The sequence below is a fragment of the Culex quinquefasciatus genome, chromosome 1 (assembly GCF_015732765.1).
Source record: "Culex quinquefasciatus strain JHB chromosome 1, VPISU_Cqui_1.0_pri_paternal, whole genome shotgun sequence".
In the NCBI taxonomy this organism is placed as follows: domain Eukaryota; kingdom Metazoa; phylum Arthropoda; class Insecta; order Diptera; family Culicidae; genus Culex; species Culex quinquefasciatus.
The window spans coordinates 106,404,538-106,432,352 of record NC_051861.1 but is presented as its reverse complement, the minus strand read 5'-3'; the positions used below and the strand labels follow the sequence as shown (position 1 = coordinate 106,432,352).

The window sequence follows — 27,815 nt, the reverse complement described above, 5'->3', positions numbered from 1 at the left end:
TAATTTTTAAAAACAAAAACCATTTGAATAAAAATAAGTTTTTAGTCTGTTTTATTTAAATCAAATTATTCAATGATCAACATTTGTTTTGTTTTTATCTATTTTAGATAACATCGTTTTATAGGCTTTCACATCTTCACTCAAAGAACCCCTGCAGATACTGCATCGTGGTCCGATGGTCCTGTCCACGCTGCTCGATCCCCTTCGCAATGCTCCCACCTTCCCGCGCCACCAACTCCGCCCTAGCCACCTCCAACTCCGCGTACGTTTCCCCATCCAGCCCGTTCGCCCTTAAATCCTCCTCGCAAAGCACCAGCTCGTAACTTCCGCGGTTATCCTTCCGGGCGGTTCTCCCCCGGATCTGCCGCTCCTCCTTCACGTCCAGCGAGAAGAACGTCTGCACGACGTGCACGCCACCGGCCTTTTCCACCGCCACACTGGACCGGAAGTCGACGCCCCGTCCCATGGCTCGCGTGGCCAACGTGACCGTGCCGGGAACGCCCGCTTGACCGGTTATTTGCGCCTGCTGGGCGCTGTTTTCCGTGAGCACTTGAAGGCGTGCCAGTTGGCCGCTGAACTGGACGCGAAACTCCTCGAGCGTGGCTTCGTCGCGGAAGAAGACGAGGACGGAGCGGGAGGTTGATTCGCCGAGGGCCACCAGGACGTGCGTGAAGATCTTGGCCAGCCAGTGGGACTTGGTGGACAGTTTGGTGAAGTTGGTTGATGGGTCGTACGCGAGGCGGGAACAGCCGAAGAAGGACGGCATGAGCGAGGTGCGGTTGATGTCGTAGAGTTGGGAGATGGCGGCCTTTTCGTGCGGATGTAACGCGGTCAGGGTTCCGGTGACGCCCAGGATGAGCGGGTAGGCCTTGGGCAGCATCGCGTACGAGAGCGAACCGCAGGCGACGTTCAGGTAGCCGTAGTTGAATCCGCTCGGACTTACGAACGTGGTGTAGCTTCCTTGCTTGAGGCGGAAATAGTGGAAGACGCAGTAGTACTGGATGAACGTACGGTTCTCGTACTTTTCCTTAACTCTGTGCGTGATGACGCCTTCCGGGCTAAGCTTGTAGTCGCGGTGGTTGGCCGTGTTGGTTTCGACCTCGATGGCATTGGACGCCATCGTTTGCAGATGCTCGTCGAACAGTTCTTTGCAGGTGTACGAGCGTCGTACGTGTTTCGTACCGTCGTAGATTAGCAGGTCAAAGGGCGTAGCTTTGTTACGGAATTCAGCGAAATTGGCTCGTTCCGTGAAGAGGGGCGTTCCAATGAACCTTTGAATAGCGGCCGTTACTTTGTGCGTGTCTCGCAAGTCTCGGGCGTGCACTTCGTTCCAAATTCGCACCTGAATCTCGGCCAAACCCGGCACGTACAGAAAGGAGGCCGGGCAGTACACGTTGCCGTAGTACTCTTTGGTGAAGAAGACGTCCACTTCGTCCATCAGCAGAACCGAGTTTGCGCGAACCTGTGGCTTGGGCTTCTTCGGTCGTGAACCTCCGCCATCCGACAGGATCATTTCTTGAACGAAGGTTCGAAGCTCCATCCGCTTCCCATCAACCTCAGGCGCTACGACCGCGTTGGCCATATCTTCGAACGTTCCGTACTTGATGGCATCGCTCACACCCAAGAGCTTGTAAAACTCCTCAAACTCGCCCCCGTCCCGCTTGACCAGGTATTCGTTGTAGCAAGCGATCTGGACGTAATGCCCAGTCAGCGCAAGGACCGCCGCGATCAACGCCAGAATCAGCGACTTTCCCTGGCCGGTGAGAACCTGCGCCAGGTGTTTCGGAACTCCCTTCGCCACCCCGTCTGCGTCCACGCCGAGCAGCTTCAGCACGCACAGGATCTGGACGCAGTGCGGCTTGAAGAACTTGCCGGTGCTGGACACGTCGGTGGAGACCGCGATCGACCAAACGGCCGCCACTCGGGCGAGGATCTGGGGCAGCTCGGTCTGCTTGAACTGCACGGTCCAGTCGCGGAACAGGATCTTTGGGTGGATGAAAAAAAGAATAAGTATGAATTTAGTATGTTTTGTTTAAGTATTGGAAATTTAAGAGTATTTGGAATTTAAGAAATTTTACAAATCATATGTAACTTAGAATGTTTAGAATTTCAGGAATTTAAGATTTTTATGAAATCAAAAATGTTTAGGAATTCCTGAAAATTAAAAAAAAGTAATTTTAGCACCATTCCCAAAAAATAAAAATCTAGAATCCAAAAGTTTTTAAATCATAATAAACTTCTAAAATTCTTAAAATCTTTAAATTTCTTAAAAGTCCTAAAAAAATAAAAATAAACTTAAATTCTAAAGTAGGAAAACAGCATCCAATTCCAGCGTGCCTCTAATGTTGGCAGGTCAGAACTTTCCTAAAACTTTTAAAATTCTTTTAACTTCCAGTATTTAAAAAAAATAATTTCTAATATTTTAATAATTTCACCTTTTTTCAAATTATAAAATTGCCCAAAAAATCTGAAATTTTTATTATTTAAAATTTTCCAATATTTTAATCATAAAAAAAATAAAATTATAAAATTACCGATTTTTTTAAAATTCAAAAGTTTTTAAATTCCTGAAAATTAAAATCTGTAAAATTCTTAAAACTTTTTAAGTAAAAAAATAATCTAAGGTACATAAAAAGGCCTCTTAAAATTTATTAAAATTCCTGATATTTTTAAATTCTAACCTCCAGAAGTTCCTAAACTTCTAAAAATCTCTGAAATTCTTAAAAACAAAAAACTCAAATTTAAAAAATTCAGAAATTTATAAAGTTTTAAAAATACAAGAATTTTTTTTAAATTTTAGAATCAGAAAATTTTACGAATTTAAATTTTTAGAAATTCTTTGAATTTCTATTTTTTATTTATCAGCTTTTAATTTTCGTGAAATTCCAAAAAAAATCAAATTATTCGCTCTACAGCATTGCCTTGGCGTTCTCGATTGCGAGATTCCTACTCGAAACTTGATGTCCGAAGGCTTGATTGTTGAGGCAATTGCAAACCTCTTTTAAGACCCATGCTTCCATCCACCCGGGATTCGAACTGACGACCTTTGGATTGTTAGTCCAACTGCCTACCAGCGACTCCACCAGGACAGGACCCAGGGAGACGACTCCTACACCTGGACTGAGCTAACGCCTTTTTAGGTTAGTCCGGGGCCAACATTTACTTCCCGTCCGACGGAAGGCGTGATCAGACAAATCTCGTCTCAAAATTTGCCACCGGGACCTTCTGGGATCTAACCCAGGCCGACTGGGTGAGAGGCAATCACGCTTACCCCTACACCACGGTCCCGGCTCGTGAAATTCCATATTTTACAATTATTGAAAAAAAAAATCTAAATTTCTAAATACTTAAAATTTAAAAACAAAAGTCAAATTTCCAAAAACTCTTAAAGTTTATAAAATTTATTTTTTTTAAATCTAAAATCCAGTTTTTGAAATCCTGGAAATTCCTATAATTTTAAAATCTCTAAAGTTCCTTAAACTCTTAAAATTCATTAAATTCGAAAAATACAGAAATACTGGACATAATTGAAATTCCTGAATATCCAACAAATCCTGCAACTCTTTTATATTTTCCGATTATTGAGTAAAGTTAAGTTTAAGTTACTGTTTTTATTTTTCTAATATTCTAATAATTCCACTAATTTTTAAAATCATAAAGTTACAAAAACTCTTAAAATTTCTAAAATCTAAGAAATCTTTAGAACTTCAAAATCCAAGTTTTGAAATTCATAAAAAAATATAAATAATTTCGTATATGGCGTATAATTTCGTAGAAAAATACATAATTCCAAAAACTTTTAAAATTGAAAAAAAATTATCTAAAATAACAGAAATAATCGTAAATTTAAAAAAAAGTCCTAAAATAAACTGCCTATTAAATTTTTAAGTTCCTAAAATTCGTAAAACTCTTAAAATTCACAAAATTTATTTAAAAAAAAACTAAAATTCGTTAATTATCGAAATTTATAAAATTTCATTTTTTAACAACTATTGAACAAAATTCTTAGTTTCTAAATACATAAAATTTAAAAACAAAAGTCAAAAATTTAAAAAAAAAACTCTTATTTTTTTTAATTCTAAAATTTAGTTTTTGGAATCCTGGATATTCCTTTACTAAACCCAGATTTTTTTCAGATTTCAAGATTATCAAAATTAATAAAACTCTACAAATTAAAAAAAAAAATTGAAGCAAATCTAAAATTACTGGAATTGAAAAAAAATCTAAAAATACAGTAATTGACATTCCCTGAATTTCTGAATTCCAATAATTCCTAAAACTGTTCAAATTTCTTAAATCCCAAAAAAAAAAATCTAGATTGCAAAATTCCAGCAGTTTTTTTTCATTCTAATTTTTTTGAAATTCCTAGCATTTCTAGATTTTTTGAAATGTTATAAACTTTAACTGTTAATAAAATTCCATACTTTCCAACTTGGAACTTGGCCTTGGAAAAAAATCACATCGGGTAATCGAATCACCCCTAAACTACGCTAAAGTGATTTATCCAAGATGGCGGCTGTGTGATATGAGATTGCGCTGTTACTGTACTCGGCCCACTGTCAACCGTGAGTGCCGTGAGTGCCGTTGCGTACTTTGAGAATGGTGTTGACGGCGGGCCCTTCGATCTGTCAAACTCTCTCGCGTGGCAAACATTCTTTGCTGGGGGCTTCTCGTCGGAGCCGGACGCACAATTGGCGATCCTGCCAGGTTTTCACTGATTGTTTTCAGTTGGAAATAAATTTTCTTGGAAAACCTGTTTTTCTTCAGGTGAAGAAAACGGTTCTGCTCTACGAGAAGCCCCCAACAGTACAAAACAGTGTTAGTTTAAAGTGTTTTGAGCGTCCTTTGACGAGAGGTAACTGGAAAAAGGTTTATTCTTTTATTAAGGAAATGGTGAGTAGAGTGTTGATAGTGCATTTTAGAGCTGTGAAATAGCTCGAGTGCTAAACGGACCTCTGGTGAGAGGCCAGAGGTGGACACTCCTTGAGTGTGCATTCGGAACGGAATGCCGTCAAGGAGGGAACTGTTCCGAGATCAAACGGACCTCTGGTGAGACGCCAGGGGTGGACACTCCTTGAGTGTGCATTCCGGAAGGGAATGCCGTCAAGGAGGGAACTGCTCCGAGATTAAACGGACCTCTGGTGAGACGCCAGGGGTGGACACTCCTTGAGTGTGCATTCGGAACGGAATGCCGTCAAGGAGGGAACTGTTCCGAGATCAAACGGACCCCTGGTGAGACGCCAGGGGTGGACACTCCTTGAGTGTGCATTCCGGAAGGGAATGCCATCAAGGAGGGAACTGCTCCGAGATTAAACGGACCTCTGGTGAGACGCCAGGGGTGGACACTCCTTGAGTGTGCATTCGGAACGGAATGCCGTCAAGGAGGGAACTGTTCCGAGATCAAACGGACCCCTGGTGAGACGCCAGGGGTGGACACTCCTTGAGTGTGCATTCCGGAAGGGAATGCCGTCAAGGAGGGAACTGCTCCGAGATTAAACGGACCTCTGGTGAGACGCCAGGGGTGGACACTCCTTGAGTGTGCATTCGGAACGGAATGCCGTCAAGGAGGGAACTGTTCCGAGATCAAACGGACCCCTGGTGAGACGCCAGGGGTGGACACTCCTTGAGTGTGCATTCCGGAAGGGAATGCCGTCAAGGAGGGAACTGCTTCGAGATCAAACGGACCCCTGGTGAGACGCCAGGGGTGGACACTCCTTGAGTGTGCATTCCGGAAGGGAATGCCGTCAAAGAGGGAACTGCTCCGAGATTAAACGGACCTCTGGTGAGACGCCAGGGGTGGACACTCCTTGAGTGTGCATTCGGAACGGAATGCCGTCAAGGAGGGAACTGTTCCGAGATCAAACGGACCCCTGGTGAGACGCCAGGGGTGGACACTCCTTGAGTGTGCATTCCGGAAGAGAATGCCATCAAGGAGGGAACTGCTCCGAGATTAAACGGACCTCTGGTGAGACGCCAGGGGTGGACACTCCTTGAGTGTGCATTCCGGAAGGGAATGCCGTCAAGGAGGGAACTGCTCCGAGATTAAACGGACCTCTGGTGAGACGCCAGGGGTGGACACTCCTTGAGTGCGCATTCCGGAAGGGAATGCCGTCAAGGAGGGAACTGCTCCGAGATCAAACGGACCTCTGGTGAGACGCCAGGGGTGGACACTCCTTGAGTGTGCATTCCGGAAGGGAATGCCATCAAGGAGGGAACTGCTCCGAGATTAAACGGACCTCTGGTGAGACGCCAGGGGTGGACACTCCTTGAGTGTGCATTCGGAACGGAATGCCGTCAAGGAGGGAACTGTTCCGAGATCAAACGGACCCCTGGTGAGACGCCAGGGGTGGACACTCCTTGAGTGTGCATTCCGGAAGGGAATGCCGTCAAGGAGGGAACTGCTCCGAGATTAAACGGACCTCTGGTGAGACGCCAGGGGTGGACACTCCTTGAGTGTGCATTCCGGAAGGGAATGCCGTCAAAGAGGGAACTGCTCCGAGATTAAACGGACCTCTGGTGAGACGCCAGGGGTGGACACTCCTTGAGTGTGCATTCGGAACGGAATGCCGTCAAGGAGGGAACTGTTCCGAGATCAAACGGACCCCTGGTGAGACGCCAGGTGGACACTCCTTGAGTGTGCATTCCGGAAGGAATGCCGTCAAGGAGGAACTGCTCCGAGATTAAACGGACCTCTGGTGAGACGCCAGGGGTGGACACTCCTTGAGTGCGCATTCCGGAAGGGAATGCCGTCAAGGAGGGAACTGCTCCGAGATCAAACGGACCTCTGGTGAGACGCCAGGGGTGGACACTCCTTGAGTGTGCATTCGGAACGGAATGCCGTCAAGGAGGGAACTGTTCCGAGATCAAACGGACCCCTGGTGAGACGCCAGGGGTGGACACTCCTTGAGTGTGCATTCCGGAAGGGAATGCCGTCAAGGAGGGAACTGCTCCGAGATTAAACGGACCTCTGGTGAGACGCCAGGGGTGGACACTCCTTGAGTGCGCATTCCGGAAGGGAATGCCGTCAAGGAGGGAACTGCTCCGAGATCAAACGGACCCCTGGTGAGACGCCAGGGGTGGACACTCCTTGAGTGTGCATTCCGGAAGGGAATGCCGTCAAGGAGGGAACTGCTCCGAGACCAAACGGACCCCTGGTGAGACGCCAGGGGTGGACACTCCTTGAGTGTGCATTCCGGAAGGGAATGCCGTCAAAGAGGGAACTGCTCCGAGATTAAACGGACCTCTGGTGAGACGCCAGGGGTGGACACTCCTTGAGTGCGCATTCCGGAAGGGAATGCCGTCAAGGAGGGAACTGTTCCGAGATCAAACGGACCCCTGGTGAGACGCCAGGGGTGGACACTCCTTGAGTGTGCATTCCGGAAGGGAATGCCGTCAAGGAGGGAACTGCTCCGAGATTAAACGGACCTCTGGTGAGACGCCAGGGGTGGACACTCCTTGAGTGCGCATTCCGGAAGGGAATGCCGTCAAGGAGGGAACTGCTCCGAGATCAAACGGACCCCTGGTGAGACGCCAGGGGTGGACACTCCTTGAGTGTGCATTCCGGAAGGGAATGCCGTCAAGGAGGGAACTACTCCGAGACCAAACGGACCCCTGGTGAGACGCCAGGGGTGGACACTCCTTGAGTGTGCATTCCGGAAGGGAATGCCGTCAAAGAGGGAACTGCTCCGAGATCAAACGGACCCCTGGTGAGACGCCAGGGGTGGACACTCCTTGAGTGTGCATTCCGGAAGAGAATGCCATCAAGGAGGGAACTGCTCCGAGATTAAACGGACCTTTGTTGGGGCGTCAAAGGTAAACAGTCTTTGAGTGTGCATTCCGGAAGGAGATGCCGTCAAGGAGGGAACTGTTCCGTCTTGGTCGGACCGGAGGTAAGACCCCAGAGGTGAGTGAGCATTCCGGAAAGAAGTGCCATGTTAAATATAACCAGGTCGAGATCTTGTCGATGAGGTAGCGCGACGGAGATGTTCACGGATGCACTTGAAGCTTCTTCTGCCACTTGAAAAGGTTTCTGAGTACTTCGAAGAAGTTAACCTATTATTTAAGTTCTGCAACTTGTCTACAACTGCTTCAGCTGCTAGGGATCTGCTGCTTCTCTGGCTATCTGCTTTGTGGTCAAAAGCGGTGGTGAATACAATTGGTCGCCACTAATTCCGCCTGATACGAGGATTTCCAAACCAGTGTCAGAATGCATGAGGTCTGTCTATGCTAAGCATCAGGAACGTGAGCTTCGGAGTAGAATTGACCCGGTAGGCGGCATATTGGCTATACCCTTCTTCTCCTTCAAGGTCCAGTCGTGTCGAAATGGTTTTTGCCACAGTCCACCAGGGTGATGGTGGTTGGGCTAACTGTCTGTTGTTGAGCTGTTCCCCATCGTCGGTACTGTACTGCTTGACTGCGAACTGAGTTTACCAACTTGTTGTTTCCCACCATGATTATGTCATGCCTGAGATTCTGGAAACGATGACCTTCGGTGATGTGTGAATCCTAAGTGCATGCGTCTTCAGTGGTGACCTCAGGCGTGAACATGAGTTTTGTGCGGATGTTAACGTCTTTTGAAGAGCGCAAACCACCGATGAACTGGTCCGCCATGAGCTTGTTGAGTTCATATTCACGAGGATGCTTTGAGACCACGAAGTTGACTTGGGCTGTCCGTGAAGGAGTCTTCCAGTATTATTTCAAAATCCACTACTCCTCCTTTAAGGGTGTAAGTCTTGAGTTATCCTCGTCGCCATCTGTTACGTTCGGATTAGCAACGACTGAATTCCAAAAAGTGGGCTGAAAGCAAACCTTTTTGACTCGATTGGTTTCGTCGGGTATAGTAAATAATGTATTAAGTTTTACATCAGAGGCCAGGCAGGCCAACCTTGATGTATCATCTCCCATCTTAAATGATCCAGTAGGGTTTGCAACTCCAGTTCGGCTAGTTAAACCATTCTATTACAGCTGTAGTGGGGGGGAAACAGTTAGTGGAAGTAAGATTGAGAACGAAGTCGGTGGTGGTGATGTGCTGAAGTCTGCTACCTGTTGTAACAGCTGTTTCACGTGTGATCTGTTCAAGTGTCGGTGATCGTGGAGCAAGACGTTGTAGCTTGCCGGTCTGCTCGATCACATTGGCCGCTTCCCACCGCCATGAACTGGAACAATGAGCACTGCAAATACCGCATCACCGCGCTTGAAAGTTGGCTTGGTTGGGCAGTTCTTCTCCTCTTATGTGTTTAAGGTAGGAGAATATTGCTTGCTCGCTGACCGCCATTTGTTTCGAGTGGACCTTACCTTGTTGGCTTAGATCGTAGGAGGTTGGAACTGGGCTGGACCAGTTTTCGCTGAGGATACCACGAGTTGCCGAGTTCAACTATGGTTGCTTAGCAACGCGATTGTTGATCGGTTGGCTGGACGTTACTGCCACGTGTTTGACGGAAATCTTCTGAGACTTGGCCGGAGGCTGATTCTCTCCCTCCCTTGTGAGATCAGAATCAAAGAGACTGCTTGAGGGTGTTGTTGTCTGAAGGCGGCAGAAGGAAGCCCTCGTGGACACTGCTACCCGCGCGCTTCAAGCTTGAATGCTGCAAACAATATGATGTCCGCCTAGAAGATTTCCTGCTACTGGCTGTTTGGCATTAGAGAGTCAAAAAAAGGATAGAGAATGGATTGAGTGTTTGGAACGTTTCGGCGAGTTTGCAGTCGCGCGGAAGCTTGGGTAGGATGATGTTCCGGTACTGCTCCTAGCACCGGAAATCGAGATTCCTTACCAACAACCGTTCTCTCGCTCAAAAAGAGCTGCGTTTATTAGCGTGTGAAGTGAAGGGACTACAAACGACTTATAAAGTTTTACATCAATGGCCTGACCGCCTTTGGATGTAACATATCTTGCTTACTTTTTCTAAAGGTCCAATGTAGATATATTACAATAGGGAAATGGCATGTATTGCAACCGGGCTCCTAATGTTTACATCTCAACATAACCGATTGTCAAGGTTGACAGATTAGCCAATGTCGCTGGAAACCAAACACGCTGAAAACCAAGCACCCCTTTTCGCCCAGCAAAACGTGTTGCAAATTCGACACATACGTGGCCAGTGCCTATTTAATTTGCATCGATCAGTCTGTTTTTCTCTAGACAGTCTGTAATCAATACTTTGAAGTTTCAGTAGTGGAAAGCGGGATTGCCTCTTGCTTGGGTTCAATCTCAGTCGACATGGTTAGCGTTTCTTGGGACGAAATGCTTGATATTCCCTTCCGTCGCATGGAAAAGTCTATTTCGGTCCCGGTCTGAATGTTTGGTTGGGTGGTAAGGTCATGTTTCGCCTCCTTGAAGTCGGTAAAGTTTTTTTTGAACTCCTTTTTAGAACTCATTATCATATGAGCGTGGATATATTTTTTAAAAAGCAGAAGGGGGATGTGGGATATGAGATTGCGCTGTTACTGTACTCGGCCCACTGTCAACCGTGAGTGCCGTGAGTGCCGTTGCGTACTTTGAGAATGGTGTTGACGGCGGGCCCTTCGATCTGTCAAACTCTCTCGCGTGGCAAACATTCTTTGCTGGGGGCTTCTCGTCGGAGCCGGACGCACAGCGGCAAATATGGTGGAGATGGAATATTGAAAAAAAAAAAAATACTTTTTATTGTTTAATAGGCGATCAACTTTTCAAATTTAACTAAAATGGGGTCGCAGAACTCGAATTTGAAAAAAAAAAAACAAAAAAAAAAAGTTTTGTTCGTCATTCGATTGTCCGAAGTCCCATACAAACCTTCGGATAATCGAGGCTTCGGATGTCTGGACTGTATTGAACAAACTTCTAAATTCCTAAAATCTCAGAAATTCCAAAGGTTATGAAAATTCCTGAATTTTTAAAATTACCAATCCATAAAAACTTATTAAATTTCTCCAATTCCCAATTTTTTCTAATCTCTATAAGTTAAAAAAAAACTTTTTAAGTTCGCGTTTATTTAAATTATAAATAAGGCCGTTGCAAATATTTTTCAAAGTTTATGTTTTATTGGTCTGAAAAATCAGGAAAAAAATATTTTTCCAAAAAACTTTTATGAATCTAAAATGTATTTTTATGCATTGATAATCATATTTAGCATGTTTGGACATAAACTTCAAAAAATATTTGCAACGGCCTAACAGAAGCTTTTAAAATCCTTGCAATTCCTAAAATTGAAAAAAAAGTCGAAAATTTCAATACAAAATATCGATAATACATAATTCGAAAAAACAGAAATTATTGACATATTACCCTAAAGTAATTTCTTTTTTTTTTAATTTTTAATTTATTTCAGTATTTTAGAAATTTTATGAGTTTCTGAAATTTATAAGATTTTAGGAATTTTAAGAATTTCTACAATTTAAGAATTTGAAGATTTCACAAATTCCTAAAATTTTTGAAAGTCCAGAAATTCCAGAAATACATAAAAAAAGAAATATAGAATTATTATACAAATATAAGTATTTTTTAAATTCACGGAATTTTAAGAATTTCTGTAATTTTAGAAATTTATATAAATGTTTTTTTTTTGAGATTTTTTTGGATTTTATAGAATTTTAGGAATGCTAATTTTAGAAAATTTTAAGAATTTTAGATGTTTAAAAATTTGAGAAACTTTTGGATTTTTATGGGGATTTTTAAGATTTTTTGGAATAATACCAGAAGTTATAAGATATTCAGGAATTTTAAAATTCAAAAAAAAATCTGAATTCCAAAAGCATTTAAAATTCAAGCAATTTCTAAAATTCTCTAAGATTCCAAAAACTACAAAAAAAAACGTTACTTAATCCACCCTTAGGTGGTTGGCGCCTTTAAAGGGTGTTATCCAAAATGAAAAAAGTGCGTAAATAACACTTAAGTGCTTATAACTTTTGATAGGGTTGTCAGATTTTCAATGTTTTGGACGCATTGGAAAGCTCTTTTGAATACCTATCCAACGATAGGTCGCATGAGAGATCCGGACAACGTTTTTATCAACATATCTGAGATCCGGCCTCCAAAAAGCGTATAAATAACACTTAAGTGCTTATAACTTTTGATAGGATAGTCAGATCTTCAATGTCTTGGACGTGTTGGAAAGGTCTTTTAAATACCTTTCTGAAAATGTATAGCATGACGGGTTTTCTTTCAAAAACCACCCTTTTTACAATCTTCCGGACTTTTGCTAAAATCGTTTTTTTAGCATAACTTTTGAAGTACTTAACTAAACTGCATAATTTTTAATAGCGACTTATGGGAACTCAAGACGGATCGAATGACGCCAAAACGGACAAAATCGGTTCAGCCAATGTCGAGATAATCGAGTGACAATTTTTTGATCAACATCCCACCACACACACAGACATTTGCTCAGAATTTGATTCTGAGTCGATAGGTATACATGAAGGTGGGTCTAGGAGGTCTAATTGAGAAGTTCATTTTTCGAGTGATTTTATAGCCTTTCCTCAGTAACGTGAGGAAGGCAAAAACTAAAATTACTAAAAAATGTAGACAATAAAATATTTCTAAAATATAATAATTATTGCACGCAGAAAAATAAGGCATATTTGAATCAACAAAACGGTTTGTTGATTTGAAAATCAAGATTTTTGTTGAAACAACGCTAAACGTCAAAGCAACTTTTTCAAAACAACAAAAGATTTTTGTGGAATTGAGAAAATCAAGGTTTGTTTCAACGCAAAATCGGCGTTGATTATATTCAACAAAAAATTTGTTGAATCAAACCTCGTACAGGCTGATTCTACAAAATATTTTTCTACGTGTGATTTTTTTTTTATTTTAAATTTATATCGGATGAGGAAGTAAAATGTCGGTCCCGGCCTTGGTTGTCATTCCAGGTGTAGGAGTTGTCTCCATGCCATAAGTACAAACAACACACCAAACCAAGCCTACTCCGGTGGAATCGCTGGCGGCGGTTGGACTCGCAATCCAAAGGTCGTCAGTTCAAACACTGGGGTGGAAGGTTCCTTGGAGTAAAAAGAGGTTTGGGTGTTCTCCCCCTTCGGACTCCTAGGTTCGAGCAGAAACTTGCAATAGAGACCACAAAAGACCCGGGGGTCGTTAATGTGGATGGTTTGATTTTTAATTCGGGATTTTAGGAATTTTAGGAGTTTTAGAAATGTCTAAAATTTCAGGAATTTAATGATTTCAGAAATTCCTAAAAATTTGCAATTCCAGAAATTGTAAAAAAAAAGAAATATAAAGTTATAATACAAGTAGAAGAATTTAAATATTTTCTAAAATTCAAGGAATTTCGAAAATTTCTGTTACTTTTGATTTTTTGTTTGTTTTTGGAGCTTGTTAACTTTTGGAAATTTTAGGAATTTCAGATGTTTTAAAATTTTAGGACTTTTGTATTTTTATGGGGATTTTTTTAGATTTTTTCGGAATAATATCAGAACTTACAAGAATTTTCTGAATTCCAAAAGCATTTAAAATTCAAACAATTTCTAAAATTCTCTAAAATTCCAAAAACTAGAAAAAAACGAAAATTAAAAAAAAAACCGTGGTGTAGGGGTAAGCGTGATTGCCTCTCACCCAGTCTGCCTGGGTTCGATCCCAGACGGTCCCGGTGGCATTTTTCGAGTCGAGATTTGTCTGATCACGCCTTCCGTCGGACGGGAAGTAAATGTTGGCCCCGGACTTACCTAAAAAGGTTAGGTCGTTAGCTCAGTCCAGGTGTAGGAGTCGTCTCCCTGGGTCCTGTCCCGGTGGAGTCGCTGGTAGGCAGTTGGACTCACAATCCAAAGGTCGTCAGTTCGAATCCCGGGGTAGATGGAAGCTAAGGTGTAAAAAGAGGTTTGCAATTGCCTCAACAATCAAGCCTTCGAACACCTAGTTTCGAGTAGGAATCTCGCAATCGAGAACGCCAAGGCAATGCTGTAGAGCGAATAATTTGATTTTTTTGATTTAAAAAAAAATATATATAGATTATGAAATATTCTAAGAATACAGAAATTATTGACATTACCTTTAAGAAAGTTCTGGATTTTTTTTTTTAATTTAAATTTATATCGGGACTTAGGAATTTGATGCGTTTTAGAAATGTCTAAGATTTCAGAAATTTTAAGAATTTCTGGAATTTAGAAATTTAAAGATTTCAAAAATTCCTAAAATTTTTCCATTCCAGAAATTATAAAAATAAATAAATATAAAATTATAATACAAGTAGAAGAAATTATTTTTTTTTAAATTCACGAAATTTTGAAAATTTCCGATGCTTTTGATTTTTGTTTGTTTTTGGAGCTTGTTAACTTTTGGAAATTTTAGGAACCTTTGGATTTTTCTTTGGAAATTTCTAGTTTTTTTGGAATAATATCAGAAATCATAATAACTTGAGGATTTTAAAAATTTCGGATGCTTTGGAATTCTAAAACCAATCCCGTAACCGTACCTTCGGGTGGTCCCGCGGCGAGTTGCGTTCCGCCATGTACTGCACGAACCGATCGCAGTACCGCTGGTAGGCGCGCTGGATCGGCTCTTCCGCGGTGGTTCCTCCGTTCAACTTGCCAAACGCCCGCAACGCCTCCGGAAGGCTCATTTCGTTCTGCTTGCGCAGGTAGCAGAACGACTCCTTGATCAGGGAGACCCGTCGGAGGAAGCCGGACAGTGATTGACCGCCGGTCTCGATCAGACTGCTGAACGGTTTGGTGCTCTCCTCGAGGAACACCTCGAACGACACGTACTCGGCCTGCTCGCGTAGATAAATCAGTGAACTGCGCATGGAAGAGATGAGCGCGGCGGTGGATGTGAGCTGATCGGAGTCGGTCCAGCGGGCGCACTCGAGCTGGGCGCAGATGTAGCTGAGAAGGGTTGTGATCGCGTCGATCGTGTAGTGCCGCGGACAGGTCGATCCTTCCGCCATGAGGAACAGCATTTGTTGGAATTTTTGCGGGTTGGTAACGCGGTACGTTTGGTTCGCGGTTCCGCTCCACTTGTTCGCGATCGGTTCGACCAGTTTGAACTCGATCATGCCACTCATCGCCAGCCCCGGAACGGACTTGATCAGCCAGTCGAACGGGACGTCGGTTAACTCGAGAAGGAAGTCGTTCAACGATCGAAACAGCGAGACTAGCAGGTCGGCGCCGACGTTCTTGCTTAAAGCCACGATCACGATCTTCAGCAGGTCTTTCTTTATCCGTTCCATACCTTCGTTCTTGGGGGAAATTCGCTCCACGATCTGACTGCGATTCTTCCAATAGGCGCTGAACACATCGATCAGATCTCGGTAGTAGGTGGTGCACTCCGTCGATCGGAGCATCGTCCTGTTGATGAACTCGAGCTGAGCTTGCAGAATTTGCGCGTCTTCGCCGGAACGTGCCGAGGCCACCAGCGGAAACGTCTGCACGATAAAGCGGGCCGTGTTGAGCGTGATGACTCGAATTGTCTCCAGCTGGGCGTGACTTGCACCGGTCAGGAGCTGGACAAAGTTGCGTACGATTTGCTCGTACAGGGTCAGGTCCCAGTCGGCCGGCAGGGCGTCGTCCAGCAGACAAAACCACGCGTAAAACTCGTCGGCAATTTTGGACGGCTTTTCACCCAGCAATTTAAGCAACCTCCGCGGTTGATAGTCAAATGGTTCTACGTTTTCGACCACCGCCGGATCAAAATGCTTCAGCAGCCGAAAGATGAAGAGATGCTCCCGGTGAAGACACCTGGCAAGATCCGTTTTCAACAGCATTTCCGCGATTATAACCGGATGCCAGCCCTTGGAATCGCTCTCCAGCAAGCTGTAGCCGCCGAAGAGTTCCACCATCACCTCTTCCAACCCACGACACAGCGAGAAGAAGATCGGATTGACCGAGATGACGACCCCAGCATCATCCTCGATCGACTTCAAGCGATTGGTCCATCGCTCGGCCAGATCCTGCAGCGGCTGCCGGAAAATCTCCCCGCTCAGCGCCTTGTCCAGGTCGTAAAACATTTGCACCGCACCGGGATCGACTCGGAACAGCGTTCCCTGCGGGACGTCCTTCAGCCTGAGGCGCAGAAACTCCGGAGCCCTGTCCAGCAGGGCGGTCGCGTGCGTTTCCAACACCTTGGCGCACAGCAGTTGCAGCGTCGAGTTCAACTTGCACGTCGCGTCCTCACCCAGCTCGGTCGGGACGTTGTTCAACCAACGGTTACGCCGCTCGCAGGCCAGCTCGACCTGGAGCAGATTCCTCGCTTGCTCTCGCAGCTCTTCCGACACGCTCACATTTTTGCCAAGTTGCTGACAAAGTCCCACAAAGTCCAATTCCGACGATTTCCGAACAATTCCGTAAATCTCGCTCGTGTCCACCGTGACCGGTTGCTTCCGCAAACCATTAATCAGCTGCAGCAGCTCGGTTCGAGCGCGTTCGCGTGCCACCGTAACGTAATCCAGCAGCACTTGGACGATGCAGAGTTGTCTCAGCAGTGCCATCTTCGCCTGCCGGAAGCTCCGGGCCCGGCCCAGTGCCGCCAAATCCGCCAGCCCGACCTTGGCCACGAAGGTGTCGTCGATGGCCAGCAGGCAGCCCAGATTGTGCACCACGATCTCCATGTCGGCGTGGAAAATCCGCGCCGAACAGCCCAGCTGGCCGACCTTCCACGGGGCCAACGCCTCCACGGCAACGAACTCGTCCTGGCCGTTGGTGTGCCGCACCGTTACGCCCGAGTCGGGTGGTTCCACCTTCAGAACGACGTCCAGGGGGAAGTCTTTCGCTTCCAGGTAATCGTCTTCGATCAGCATCTCGTACTCTTCGACCTCCGCGGCGACCTCGGGTTTTGAGCGTTTTTGGGGCGGTGGTGACGAGGAGGGCCGTTCCGGGTGCATTTTGGAGTAATGCGTCGGTTTTCTGAAAATGTTTTGTGCTATTATTTGTCGGAATAAAGAAGTTTTGGAAGAACTTACCACAGTGATTCGAAAAAGTTGAGAAATTTATTTTAGTCATAAATTAAACGTGATTAAAAAAAAAGACGCACATTTGGCATTTGGTAAACAAAGAATTATTTACCTAGGCGTACACCCTTACCAAAAATCATGATTTTTTAAGTTCCAAATCCCACTTTTCATACGATTTTTTGAGTTCAGGTACTACAACCATAAAAATGGTTATATGGGTTGAACTGAAAAATTCGTATGAAAAGTGGGATTTGGAACTCAAAAAATCATGATTTTTGGTAAGAGTGTACACGATTTTTAAAAGATACCGATCAAAAACAAATCTTGCACGTTTATTCAAAATGGGAGCGCCCAAATCTGGGAGCGAGTTATTGCGCGTATTGAAAAAAAAATCATTTTTGGTTATTTTCTTGTAGGGGTCTCAAAGATATACGAGCGCGAACGTTTTTCAAATTCATCGCAGCAACCGTGTTGATTTTCATTTTCGATTGCTGTCAATTTACAAAGGTTTAGAAAATTATTTTCAGAAATTTTGCCGGATGCAACGGTTCCGTGGCCTTCGCGGCAGGCATCCGCATGGCGATCCTCGGTCTTCGTATCGGGTCGGATGGACGCACTGTGGGTGGTGATGGCTTTGTCGGGCTGAATTGTCCCTCGTTGGTGAATCGGCGGCACTTGCATCCGCCATTTGAGCCCATACCCGGACCACCCAATGCTAAGGCTGCCAATTCAACTCCGAAAATATCTGCCCGAAGAAGCCAGGAACGCAGTGCGTTCATCTAGCCAGGGGCGAAGCTAAAAAAAAACACCAAGCCCACCGCGAAGGCCATAGAAGCCATAGAACCGCTGCATTCAGCCTAGAAGACCGGCCAACCGGTGGCGTTCTTTTATAAGGCCGATGCAAATATTTAAAAAAGTTTTTGTCCCTCGGCCCTGGCCGAGGTCAAGGGGGGGCAAAAAAATAAAAAAATATAAAAATTTAAATAACAAGCCATAGTCTTCACATTTAAAGGAAAAAAGTGTTTTAAAATGCATTTTACACTAGTTCAGTTGTTTTGCAATCATTTGTTTTCAAAAAATCTAAGATCTGACAAAAACAAAAATTGTATCGAAAAAAAAGATTTTGCATCGAAAATTTTCAAAAAAATCTTAAGATTTTTTAATGCACCCAAACATGCTAAAAATGATTTTAAACGCAGAAGAATGTATTTTAATTTGATTTCAGCTGGTTGCACTTGAATTTTCATTGAAATTTTGAAGTTTATTGTAACAATATTTTTTTTGCCCCCTGATTTTTCGGGCCAATTTTGAAGGGGGGGGTGACAAAAACTTTTAAAAATATTTGTACCAGCCTAATGTAACACAGTAAGGGGGTGGGGTGAGGCCGGTTTGGTTAGGGGGTCGAAGACTTTGTTACACTTGAGAAACCGGATGTGGCCACCGGGGAACATGGAAAACTTGTCCAGAAGACGAAATTGCACTAGACTTGCTAGAGACACTCTATATTCAAATTCAAGAAGTTCTATACGTTGCATGACCAGTTTATACTGTTTCTAGGGCCACCCTAGGGGCAGGACACACCCAATCGATTATTTTTTCGCTAATCAATTAGCGCTGATTTGTTGTTGATTAGCTAATTAATTAGTGGCTATTTGACAGAGCATTCACACCTCGTACCAAATGATCTTGACGTGTGACCAAACTCCGTTCTGTCAGTTTAATGTTTTGATTTGTTTTCTCGATGACCGCTGACAAAATTTGTGTGCATTAACTGGTCAATCTGGCCAAGAACTCGTGTCCAGTCTACAGACTGTCGTGAAGGGACCCTCTGGATATCGAAAAGTCGGATGGTGAGTGGAACAGTTGAAATTTAATAAATAGAACAGTAAGGTTATGTTTACGATTCCAGATTCCTCCCAGCTGCGTCCGGGCAACGATCGACAAAAACTCGTTCGAGCTAGCAGCTCCGGCCAGATCGTCGTCACTAGTAGAACCAGCAGCAGTTCCGCGACAAAAGTGCCCCCCAAATATGCGGCAAATCGACACAACGATGACTTGGAACCAAGCTTGGAACTATTGCTGAATGTTTGTTCAATTCAACGAAAAGCAAGCCACTGTCCGCAGCATCCAAGGGCGCTCTCCTAACGTCTCACCGTCCCACCACTTCGTCCGTAAACCTAAGTGATTAAGATTTCGCCTCAAAAGTTGAAGCAATCAGCTAAAATCGGACAAGCCAAACTAGCTGTTAGATTCGGACGACGGGGAACCCACGATGCCCACTTCGACTCACCTGCGCCAGCGGCTGGTACCGAGGTTGTGGTGGTCCGTTAGGGATGTGTCACCAGCCGAACCGAAACAATCCTCGGAAGCCGCGGAGAAGAAACTACAAGATAGTTCCTATCGCCTAGCCAGTGAATCCTTATCGACGCAATCGGACATCTCCTCCGAGGCAGCAAGTGAGTCAGAAAAAAAATTGGCGGACCCGGAAAACTCTTCTCTGTGTACGGTCAGCGACGAAAAACTCGTGACGGTTAACAACGAGCTGCTCTACCTGAACTAGGTGGTGTCCGAGCAGGTTTCGGTCGAGGAAATTGTCCAGCTGTCAGCCGGCCTATGATGCCCAACATTCCAGGTGTCGTGAGTGAACATGAGGCGGTTGACGTGGAATGTGCCTGTCGGAGCGGTTTAACGAAATATTGATCTAGGGGAACCAGACTGTTCGTCGCACTGATTTCTTATAAGAATTTAAATATTTTCACTTGTTTTTAATTTTTCACAATAGTTCTGTAAAACTTTACTCGATGAAATTTAATAAAAACCGTTCTTTTGGTTGTGTTTTACTTAGGTGGGGTGGGGGTGGGGGCTGAATGCTTCCGTTGCGTTGATGATGACATTTTCGATAGGCTTAGCCGTTAGACAAAACGGAATCCGGTTGGCCACAACACCGCGGAACGGCAATATGACCACAGAAAGTGAAGCCGAAGCAGCCGAACACCAAACATTCGGAGTTTTAAGTTGGGATACGCGGATGAGCTTACGTTCTACAAGGTCAGCTTGGACAAGTTGATGGATTTGGTTTCTAATTGGCTGTATTATCCATGAGCAGCTGGAGCTCAAACTTTTCTTTGGCATTTTCATCAAATTGTTGAGAGATGTGGTGCTGGGGCGAGGGAACATTCGTGTAGAGGACGGAGCACCGATTGGCTCGAACGTGAAGGTGCTCACAAACGAGGTGAAAGATTACTACCTGCACCGTCATCTGCTGCAAATAATCTGTCTCCTTGTATCGACGCCGTCGAGGATCGCGTCAGCTACGCCCCCGAGAGGATCTTCATTGGAACGTGTCCTCCGACATAAACTGCTACTCAGAATGCTCAGGAATTGGCGTAAGCTCCTTTGTTCACGGCGACAGAATCTATTTTTAAAAATTTCCACGCCGCAACTTTACCGCCGGATCGGTTTGATTCCGCATAATCTGCTGCCCTGTAAATTCGTCGGTCGTTTGCACACCTCGATAACACCATCGTACTCCAATTGGCAATTCGTGGGCAATAGGTTCCAGAACCAGGTTGGCCACTTTGGACGGTTGCCTTACATTTGTCAAACGGCCGCAAGCACGATGAATTTTGCTATGTTGTGATGTTTTGACGTTTGCTCATCAGCCCAAGATAAAAGTGAAAAGGCAGGAATACACTAATCGATTAGCGATAATTCTAATCAACTAGCTGTAATTTTTAATCAACTAGCTGGTAATTTTTGGTTGATTAGGGCATGTGTCTCACCCCTAGGGCCACCGCACGGAGAAAAATGAGTTCTCAAAATCGTGAACAAGCGTTCATGAAATTCGGAACCACGAACAAAGTGTTCAAATTTCATGGTACGTTTTTCAAAATCGTACCATGGAAATTGAACACTTTGTTCGTGGTTCCGAATTTCATGAACGCTTGTTCACGATTTTGGGAACTCTTTTTTCTCCGTGCGGAGATCTTAAAACCCGTGTTGAAGTTCTATTCTTACGGATTTTTTTTTATTACATGAACTACAAATAGTACCGTAATCTGGGGTGAATCGGGACTACAGTCTGAATAGGGACAGCAGTTTTTAGAGCACTTAAAGCTTTTAAATTTGGAAATGGACGTACACATTATGTTGGCATGAGTCTGTTCTAACCGAAACCAACCAGAAAAATCAAAATATTGTGCTCCAACATGGATAAAACTGCTGTCCCAATTCGCCCCATGTGTCCCGATTGACCCCAGTTTACGGTAACTACAAATATGGATACACCAGCGATGAACCTTCAGTCGAGAACAGAACACTGATGAAGTCTGCAAGTAGTAGACGAAATACGTATCTGTCAAGATATTAAAAATATATAGCGGAATTAAAAGGAACAACTCGTCTCTTTGTAATCACAGTACATGAATCAGTTTTCGTAAAATTAAACTTGATGAAAATTCAACAAATCTGTATCTTCCGGTGGTCCGTTCTCTGGTTGGCTTTTGTAGTTGGCGTGGAACCATGTTTTTGTAAATGTTTGGGTCCATTTTCCCCGTCGTCTTGCGCCTTTTAGTGCCAACAAAATCAGGCGGCTTAACCTCAGGGCAGCAGGTTCTGCAACGAGGGGGAGCCGTCCCGGCAAAGCCAACAACGCCCGCCCGCAGTCCCTCCATTCGACGGTACGGTACAGTTTATCACGAAGTTTGCAGATTCCAGCAACGGTAGGGATGCCACTGAGCCGGCCGCGAAGATCAACTAAACTGAAATCGACAGCAAGCACCAACATTCCCTACGATTTTTTTCAGATTGACAATCAACATGTTTTTAATTTTTTTTGTCTAAGCCTACTCTCTTGCCTTTCCTATAGGTTTTTCCATTGCGACGTTATCTTTCTGCAGCGATTAATTGAAGCGCAGGATTCTAATTTTTCTTGAAATTATTAATATTATTGCGGGCGTTAATAATTAGAGTTCACGCGCGGTGGTATGACCGCAAGATAATGGTCGCATGACAGCCGCATGACAATCGCAGAACAAATTTCTGGCTGTTGTCAAAGGTTGCCTTGAGTTTTCAGCTGACTTTTTGGAAAATATTCAAAACAAACCAAGTTGACAGCCAAATCAATACAGAATTTCAGTTCAACTTGCTGCTTTTTACACTGCGGTAGTTAGGCGGCAATAATCATTCACAGCGATGGAGAAACGTGATTTTATCTCGCAATGTGCGCAATGTGCAATATCTACGTGCGCATGTATTGCGTGTACGTACACGAAAATAAAATGAGGTTGAATTTTGTCAGCCAGCAAAACCAAATGATGCACTTGTGAGCGTACGCGAAACGTCATAAAACTCTATCGAGAAATTAAAAGTGAGAGTGTGTGCAACATCATGGCAATGCCAACATGGAGTTAAACTTTCCGTGAAGTTGTTGTGAAGATTATATACCATAGCACTTTGAATAAGGCTTTCTAGGCCCAGTGAAAAAAATATAACTTAACTCAAAAATGACGAACTCCTCGTCACAGTGTCCTGATGCAAACAATGATCGAGCTGTAGCTGTCACAGCCCTGCGAAGTATGTTGGCTGACATATCGGGCAGTCAGTCAAAAAAACCAGCTAGAAGTCGCCTGACAAAAATTTTTTGCTAGAAAGAGATAGGAAACCTGATGCAAACAAACGTCCAGCTGTCATGTAAACATACTTTTAACGTGTTGGTAAATTTCTGACTAGAAAGCCTTATAGTTTAACTCCATGTTGCACGCACACACTCTCACTTTTAATTTCTGGATAGTTTTATCATAGAATCTTTCTCTATTCTATGATTCCAGATAATGTCCATTCCAGATAACGTCCATTCCGGAAAACGTCCATTCTGGGAAATGGAATTCCGGAAATGTTGAGATGAACAACTCTGTAGTCGTCATCCACACTGTAACTGAAAATCGCACTTTGCTGAGTTCGTTTTCGCACTTTTTCGCATTTTTTCATACGATTTTTTCAGTTCGACTGCGATTACACAAAAAAGTGTAATCGCAGTTGAACTGAAAAAATCGTATGAAAAAGTGCGAAAACGAACTCAGCAAAGTGCGATTTTCAGTTACAGTGCAGTCGACTTAGTCGGCCGAACCCAAGAGTGTGCCACTTCAGGTTTCGGGCGCGGGTCTGGCTCGGCGCCAGAACTTTTGAACCCCGAGCCAACAATTCTGCCAAATTTGAGTATCATTTGTTGAGAGTGTAACGTTAGACGTTTAGAAACGTCATGCTCATCTTGAAGTAGATTGTTTATCTTTTGAACAAATTTCTTTTGGTGGAATGAGCCATCAGAATTACCGATGGTGTTGGAGAAAATTATTTTTTGCGACCATCGTCCCAAGTCGGGCAACACTCGAACGGTTTCCGGTGGAGGACAATCCCTAAGGTAAGAATCCTGTAATTCTGGCTACAGTGGACTTCCACGGATTTGTGCTATCCACTGAAACTCCACTGCAGTTGTTTCCCGCTCAGAATCTGATGTCATCTTGCCTTTTTTCAAAACCCGAAGACAAATTTGTCTCCATATCTTACTCAGCTCCTGCAGCCAGTGGCCAGCAGTTGATTTTGCCGCCGATGTCCTACACTGATCCGGTGGCAGATTGTTCGATTAGCCGGGGTTCGTGGCAACTGCAACAACATAACTTTCGATGCTAATTACAGACATGATGATGCCAATCACGATCATTACCGCTTCTGAAATGCATTGCCTCCTCATCAGAAGGTGGCGTCAACTGATTTCCCGCAGAATCCGGTGCTGAAGACTATGTTCGGCGCTGCCAATCAACACCGGTGTGATTATGATCATGGCCAACAATTCGAATAAAGCCTTAATGGTCTAGATCTGCAGCTTCGCCAGCAACTGGGTGGTCGCTTCCAGCGGAATGTTCTGCACGGCTAGAGGATTCCTCTTTTTAACGCCAATGACCGTTTGCGGGGGATGATTCAAATGAGCCATTGCGTCCCACAAATGTGGCTCAAGAAAAGGCGTTTTATATTCGAATTAGATAAGGGTTTAGTTGGTCGACTCGTGTCGTCTTTTTATAACTGTAAATTTCAATAAAACAATCCCCAACATCCTCAACCATTTTATTCAGACTTATGACTAATTATTAGTCATTGCAATCCAGAATTAACAGTTTATAAGTTTGTATAAGTAATGTATAAGTGTTTTGGCTTGACTAACTACCATCTTTTGGTTTGATTTTCTTTCCATTACTATTACAAATTTCGTATTTTTGATTACTGATAACTTAGTTTACAAAGGTTCTATTCTTCTCCATCACTGGTCAAACTCGAGGTCAATCTTAGCACATTTCCGGTCGTTTAACCTCTGCAAGTGTCACTTCATCTCGAATCACCTTCGTTTTCTTCTACGGGTTTCCAAAAGCCGCGACCTTCTCCTTATCTCTTTCCCCTTGCCCTCACGTACTGGATTCTGGACCAGCCTCATTTTTCCGTTTTTGCTCCATCTTCGCCAGCGGATTTCGCTTCTACCGGTTCAACATCACCGAGACCGGAACATTCCCAAACCTGGGATTGAGACCTGCGAGCCATCATTGTAGCCACTTCGCCTGCCCCGGTTGTTCAAGTCCGGTAGATCAAGCGGAATTCCTCGGTCTCAGTCCAGGTCCATGAGCTCGCGGGACCGAGTTCCACACGCCGAGTTCCCAATGCCGCAGCCTTGCGAGTGATCACTTGGTATGGCTCTTCGGGTTCTTCGAATAAGCGGGCGCTTTTGGCTTGCCGCTGCAACCCGTCGCTCGAAAACGGGAGATGCAAACAGACTTGGGGGTACATCGGTTCGCGATCGGGAGGGAATACCGTTGAGTGGCCATCGAACGGTTCGGTAGCCTGAAACTGGACCACTTTTATTGCTGTTGTTGAAAACCACGTGCAAATTTTCGCAAGAAAAAAACTTGTTGGCCCGTGTTTTGTTTTCGTTGATTGACAGTGACAGCTAGCTGTGCGGTGCACGCTAAACTGATTTAACAAATTTGACTTCTTTTTAATCAAAGTTCCAGACAAGGTTCCAGACCGGTGCTGGCTCCGAGCTCGAGGTTTCAGCCCCGGCAGAACCGAAGTGTCACCCCCCTAGGCCGAACCCCTTATTTCGACCTCACGCGCAGCTGTCAGAGCTGCAAAACAACAACAAGTGTGTTACGACATCCGTTACAAAAGCACGCGGTTCAATCCAAGTTTTTAAGCGAAGATGGCGTTCAAATGGTGAACTCCCAAAATGTCAAAATCACGCAGTGGTACCAACATTGCAAAAAAGTGTGCCATGGCATGACTGCCACATTTGTTTTTCTAATGTTGGTGCTACTGCGCGATTTTGACATTTCGGACGTTCATCATTGGAACGCCATCTTCGCTTAAAAACCTGGATAAAGTCTCCGGTCTAGTTGAAGTAAACTTACGCGTTTTTCTCCGGAATATGTAAATCCGACCAACCTGCCACTTTGCTCATCAGGAAATTGTCATGGAATCGCTAACTTAAAACAAAAAGTAGCATTGAAAATAAACTAATAAGTTATAAATACTTATTAATTAAATTTTTATACAATACGTCATAAAAATGAGAAATGAATAAATAAACGAAATAAACAATCAATAACGTTAAATGAGACATTAGGTCTATTCCCGTACTGCAGAATTCTGCAATTCTGCACAAAAACGGCAGCAGAGCGTTCCCGTACTTTTCTGCAAGCTCTCTTTTCTCTTTCTTGTTGAAAAGTTACTGCAATTTGGTGTGATGGATGTTGAGTACACGCTTACATAAAATTTGCAAGTTGGGTGAAATTAAGCATTTTATTATTAGTTGTATTAATAAATTTTTTTGGGGTAGTTTTTTTTATGTCTGGTTTTATTGAAAACATTTTTTTATGTTAACGATTTCAGGCTTAGTTCATTCATGTTAATGATAAAGCGATTTTTTAAGTGTTTTTTTATCTGATAAAAACGACTAGTACTTCAACAAGACAAAATACACTATAAAAACAAATTGTTTTAAAATCTTTTAAAATACACATTTCTTTTGAGTTTAATAATTTCAAATAAATATTTGTACAGGAATAACTTTTGATCTTAAATTGATTTAGTATATATTTAGTAGTGTTAAAATAATAGGTAAATTTAATTGGCAAACAATTAATTGTACCTTTAACGGTGCTACCAATTTGTATTCTCAATGAACAAAAAAAAAAAAAAAAAAGATGTAATTTTGTCAAAACTAAAATTCTGAAACTCTGAAATTCTTGAATTCTTAAATTCTTAAATTCCTAATTTCTCAAATTATTAAATTCTTAAGTTCCTAAATTCTCAAATTCTTCGCAATCTTGAATCATAAAAAACACACATTTTTTGGAGTCATATTTTAGGTTAGAAACTTAAATTTAGAGGATCTAGAGATTGGAAATTTGGACTGTATCTATTTTATTTATGTTTGAGTTTTAAAATTTTTGTGTAACAGAATTTTTTAGTTTTACTTATTTTTGAAATTATAATTTCTTTAATTTTCAGTCTTATTATTTTTAACTGTTGCTTTTGAATTTTTGGTGTTCTGAACTCAGAAATATTCAAACTTTAGTTTTTTTTATTTCAATTTATTTTTCAACCTTTATTTTTAATCTTGAATTTTCAAAATTAAGATTCTTTTTAAACTATAAACATTTTGAAATATTTAGTTTACAATTATTTGAATGTTTAAGCTTTGAATTTGTGATTTATTGCTCTTTTTATATTTTTCTGATATAATTATTTGCATTTTAATTTTTTTCAAATATCTGATTTATGTTTTTTGAAAGTTTCTCAATTTGAAAATATTAGTTTTTTTTTATATTTTTAATCATGGATTTCTTAATTTCCAGATTTCTTAATTTAAGTTTAAAAAAAATAAGTTTTTGATTCATTTTTCAAATTTGTTCATTTTGCTGCGTCACCGTTGTTCTTTCATGTGACATCTAGTCATAATTTATTTATGTTATTATGAATAATCTTTCAAACATTCTGCAATTAAACCATGTGTTTTTGGTCCCTTCTATATAAATCCTATGTTTGTCTTTTCTTAATCATATTTATTAAACGTACCTGCCACTCTAATTTGTAAAATTGTTTACCTAATGTACAAAATTTAAGTTGTTTCTAATATTAATTTCTAGAGGTTAACTTCTTTTAATTACTTTTTTTGTGAACCATTTTTTTAATATGTTGAAATAATTTTAAAAAAAAACTTTAATACCCAATTTGAGTAAATCCACTCAACTGTGTACAATATTGCAGAAAAAGTACTGGAACGCGCTACCCAGGCAAAAGTTTTGCAGTTTCTCTCCTTGCAGAACTTCTGCAAAAGAGAGAGATGAAGAGAGCGAATTGAAACGTACGGGAACGTGCTGCAAAAAAGTGACTTATGCTGGCTGCAGAATTCTGCAGAAGCTGCAGAAATTCTGCAATTCTGCAAGTACGGGAATAGACCTATAGAGAGTTATCTACGTGCGCATGTATTGTGTGTACGTACACGAAAAAGATTGAGGTTAAATTTTGTACCCGCCAGCAAAACAAATGGGGTGCTAGTGTGCGTGAGAGCGGGCTTAGATAACTCTAGAGCTATCTAAGCCCGATCTCACACACACTAGCACACCATTTGTTTTGCTGGCTGGTACAAATTTTAACCTCACTTTTTTTTGTGTACGTACACGCAATACATGCGCACGTAGATAACTCTATTGAAGGAGTAGAAAATCATAAATAAAATACTAAACAAATTAAAATAAATACTAAAAAAATTAAACCGAAATAACTCTGAAAACAGTAAATGGGGCAGATTTGAGTAATTTGAAATTAGGGTGGAGGATTTGTTTTCTGGAGTAGATGAACCAGATGAACTCATGACCACGCAAGTATGTGTTCATC

General features: G+C 42.8%; 1 protein-coding gene and 1 long non-coding RNA gene across 2 annotated transcripts; one reads left to right on the top strand and one right to left on the bottom strand.

Annotated features, from left to right (window-relative positions):
• Positions 1 to 34: 34 nt before the first annotated feature.
• LOC119765349 lies at positions 35 to 16,935 on the bottom strand. The gene is made up of 3 exons (XM_038249066.1): positions 16,884 to 16,935; positions 14,403 to 16,827; positions 35 to 1,984 (listed from the first exon to the last, which is right to left on the bottom strand). The coding sequence occupies exons 2-3, from the start codon at positions 16,803 to 16,805 to the stop codon at positions 137 to 139; spliced, it is 4,251 nt and encodes a 1,416-aa protein (XP_038104994.1). The 5' UTR covers positions 16,806 to 16,827; positions 16,884 to 16,935; the 3' UTR covers positions 35 to 136.
• Positions 16,936 to 23,021: 6,086 nt separating this feature from the next.
• On the top strand, positions 23,022 to 23,987 carry LOC119765202. Its single transcript, XR_005276565.1, has 2 exons — positions 23,022 to 23,292; positions 23,416 to 23,987. It is a non-coding gene; the product is annotated as an uncharacterized LOC119765202 (long non-coding RNA).
• The last annotated feature ends 3,828 nt before the right edge of the window (positions 23,988 to 27,815 follow it).

Bases quoted from the DNA above. Each gene is read 5' to 3' on its own strand.
- LOC119765349 (XM_038249066.1), bottom strand. From the start codon at position 16,805: ATGCACCCGGAACGGCCCTCCTCGTCACCACCGCCCCAAAAACGCTCA. The intron at 1,985-14,402 runs GTACGGTTACGG...ATCCACCCAAAG, and splicing joins CGCCGCGGGACCACCCGAAG to ATCCTGTTCCGCGACTGGAC.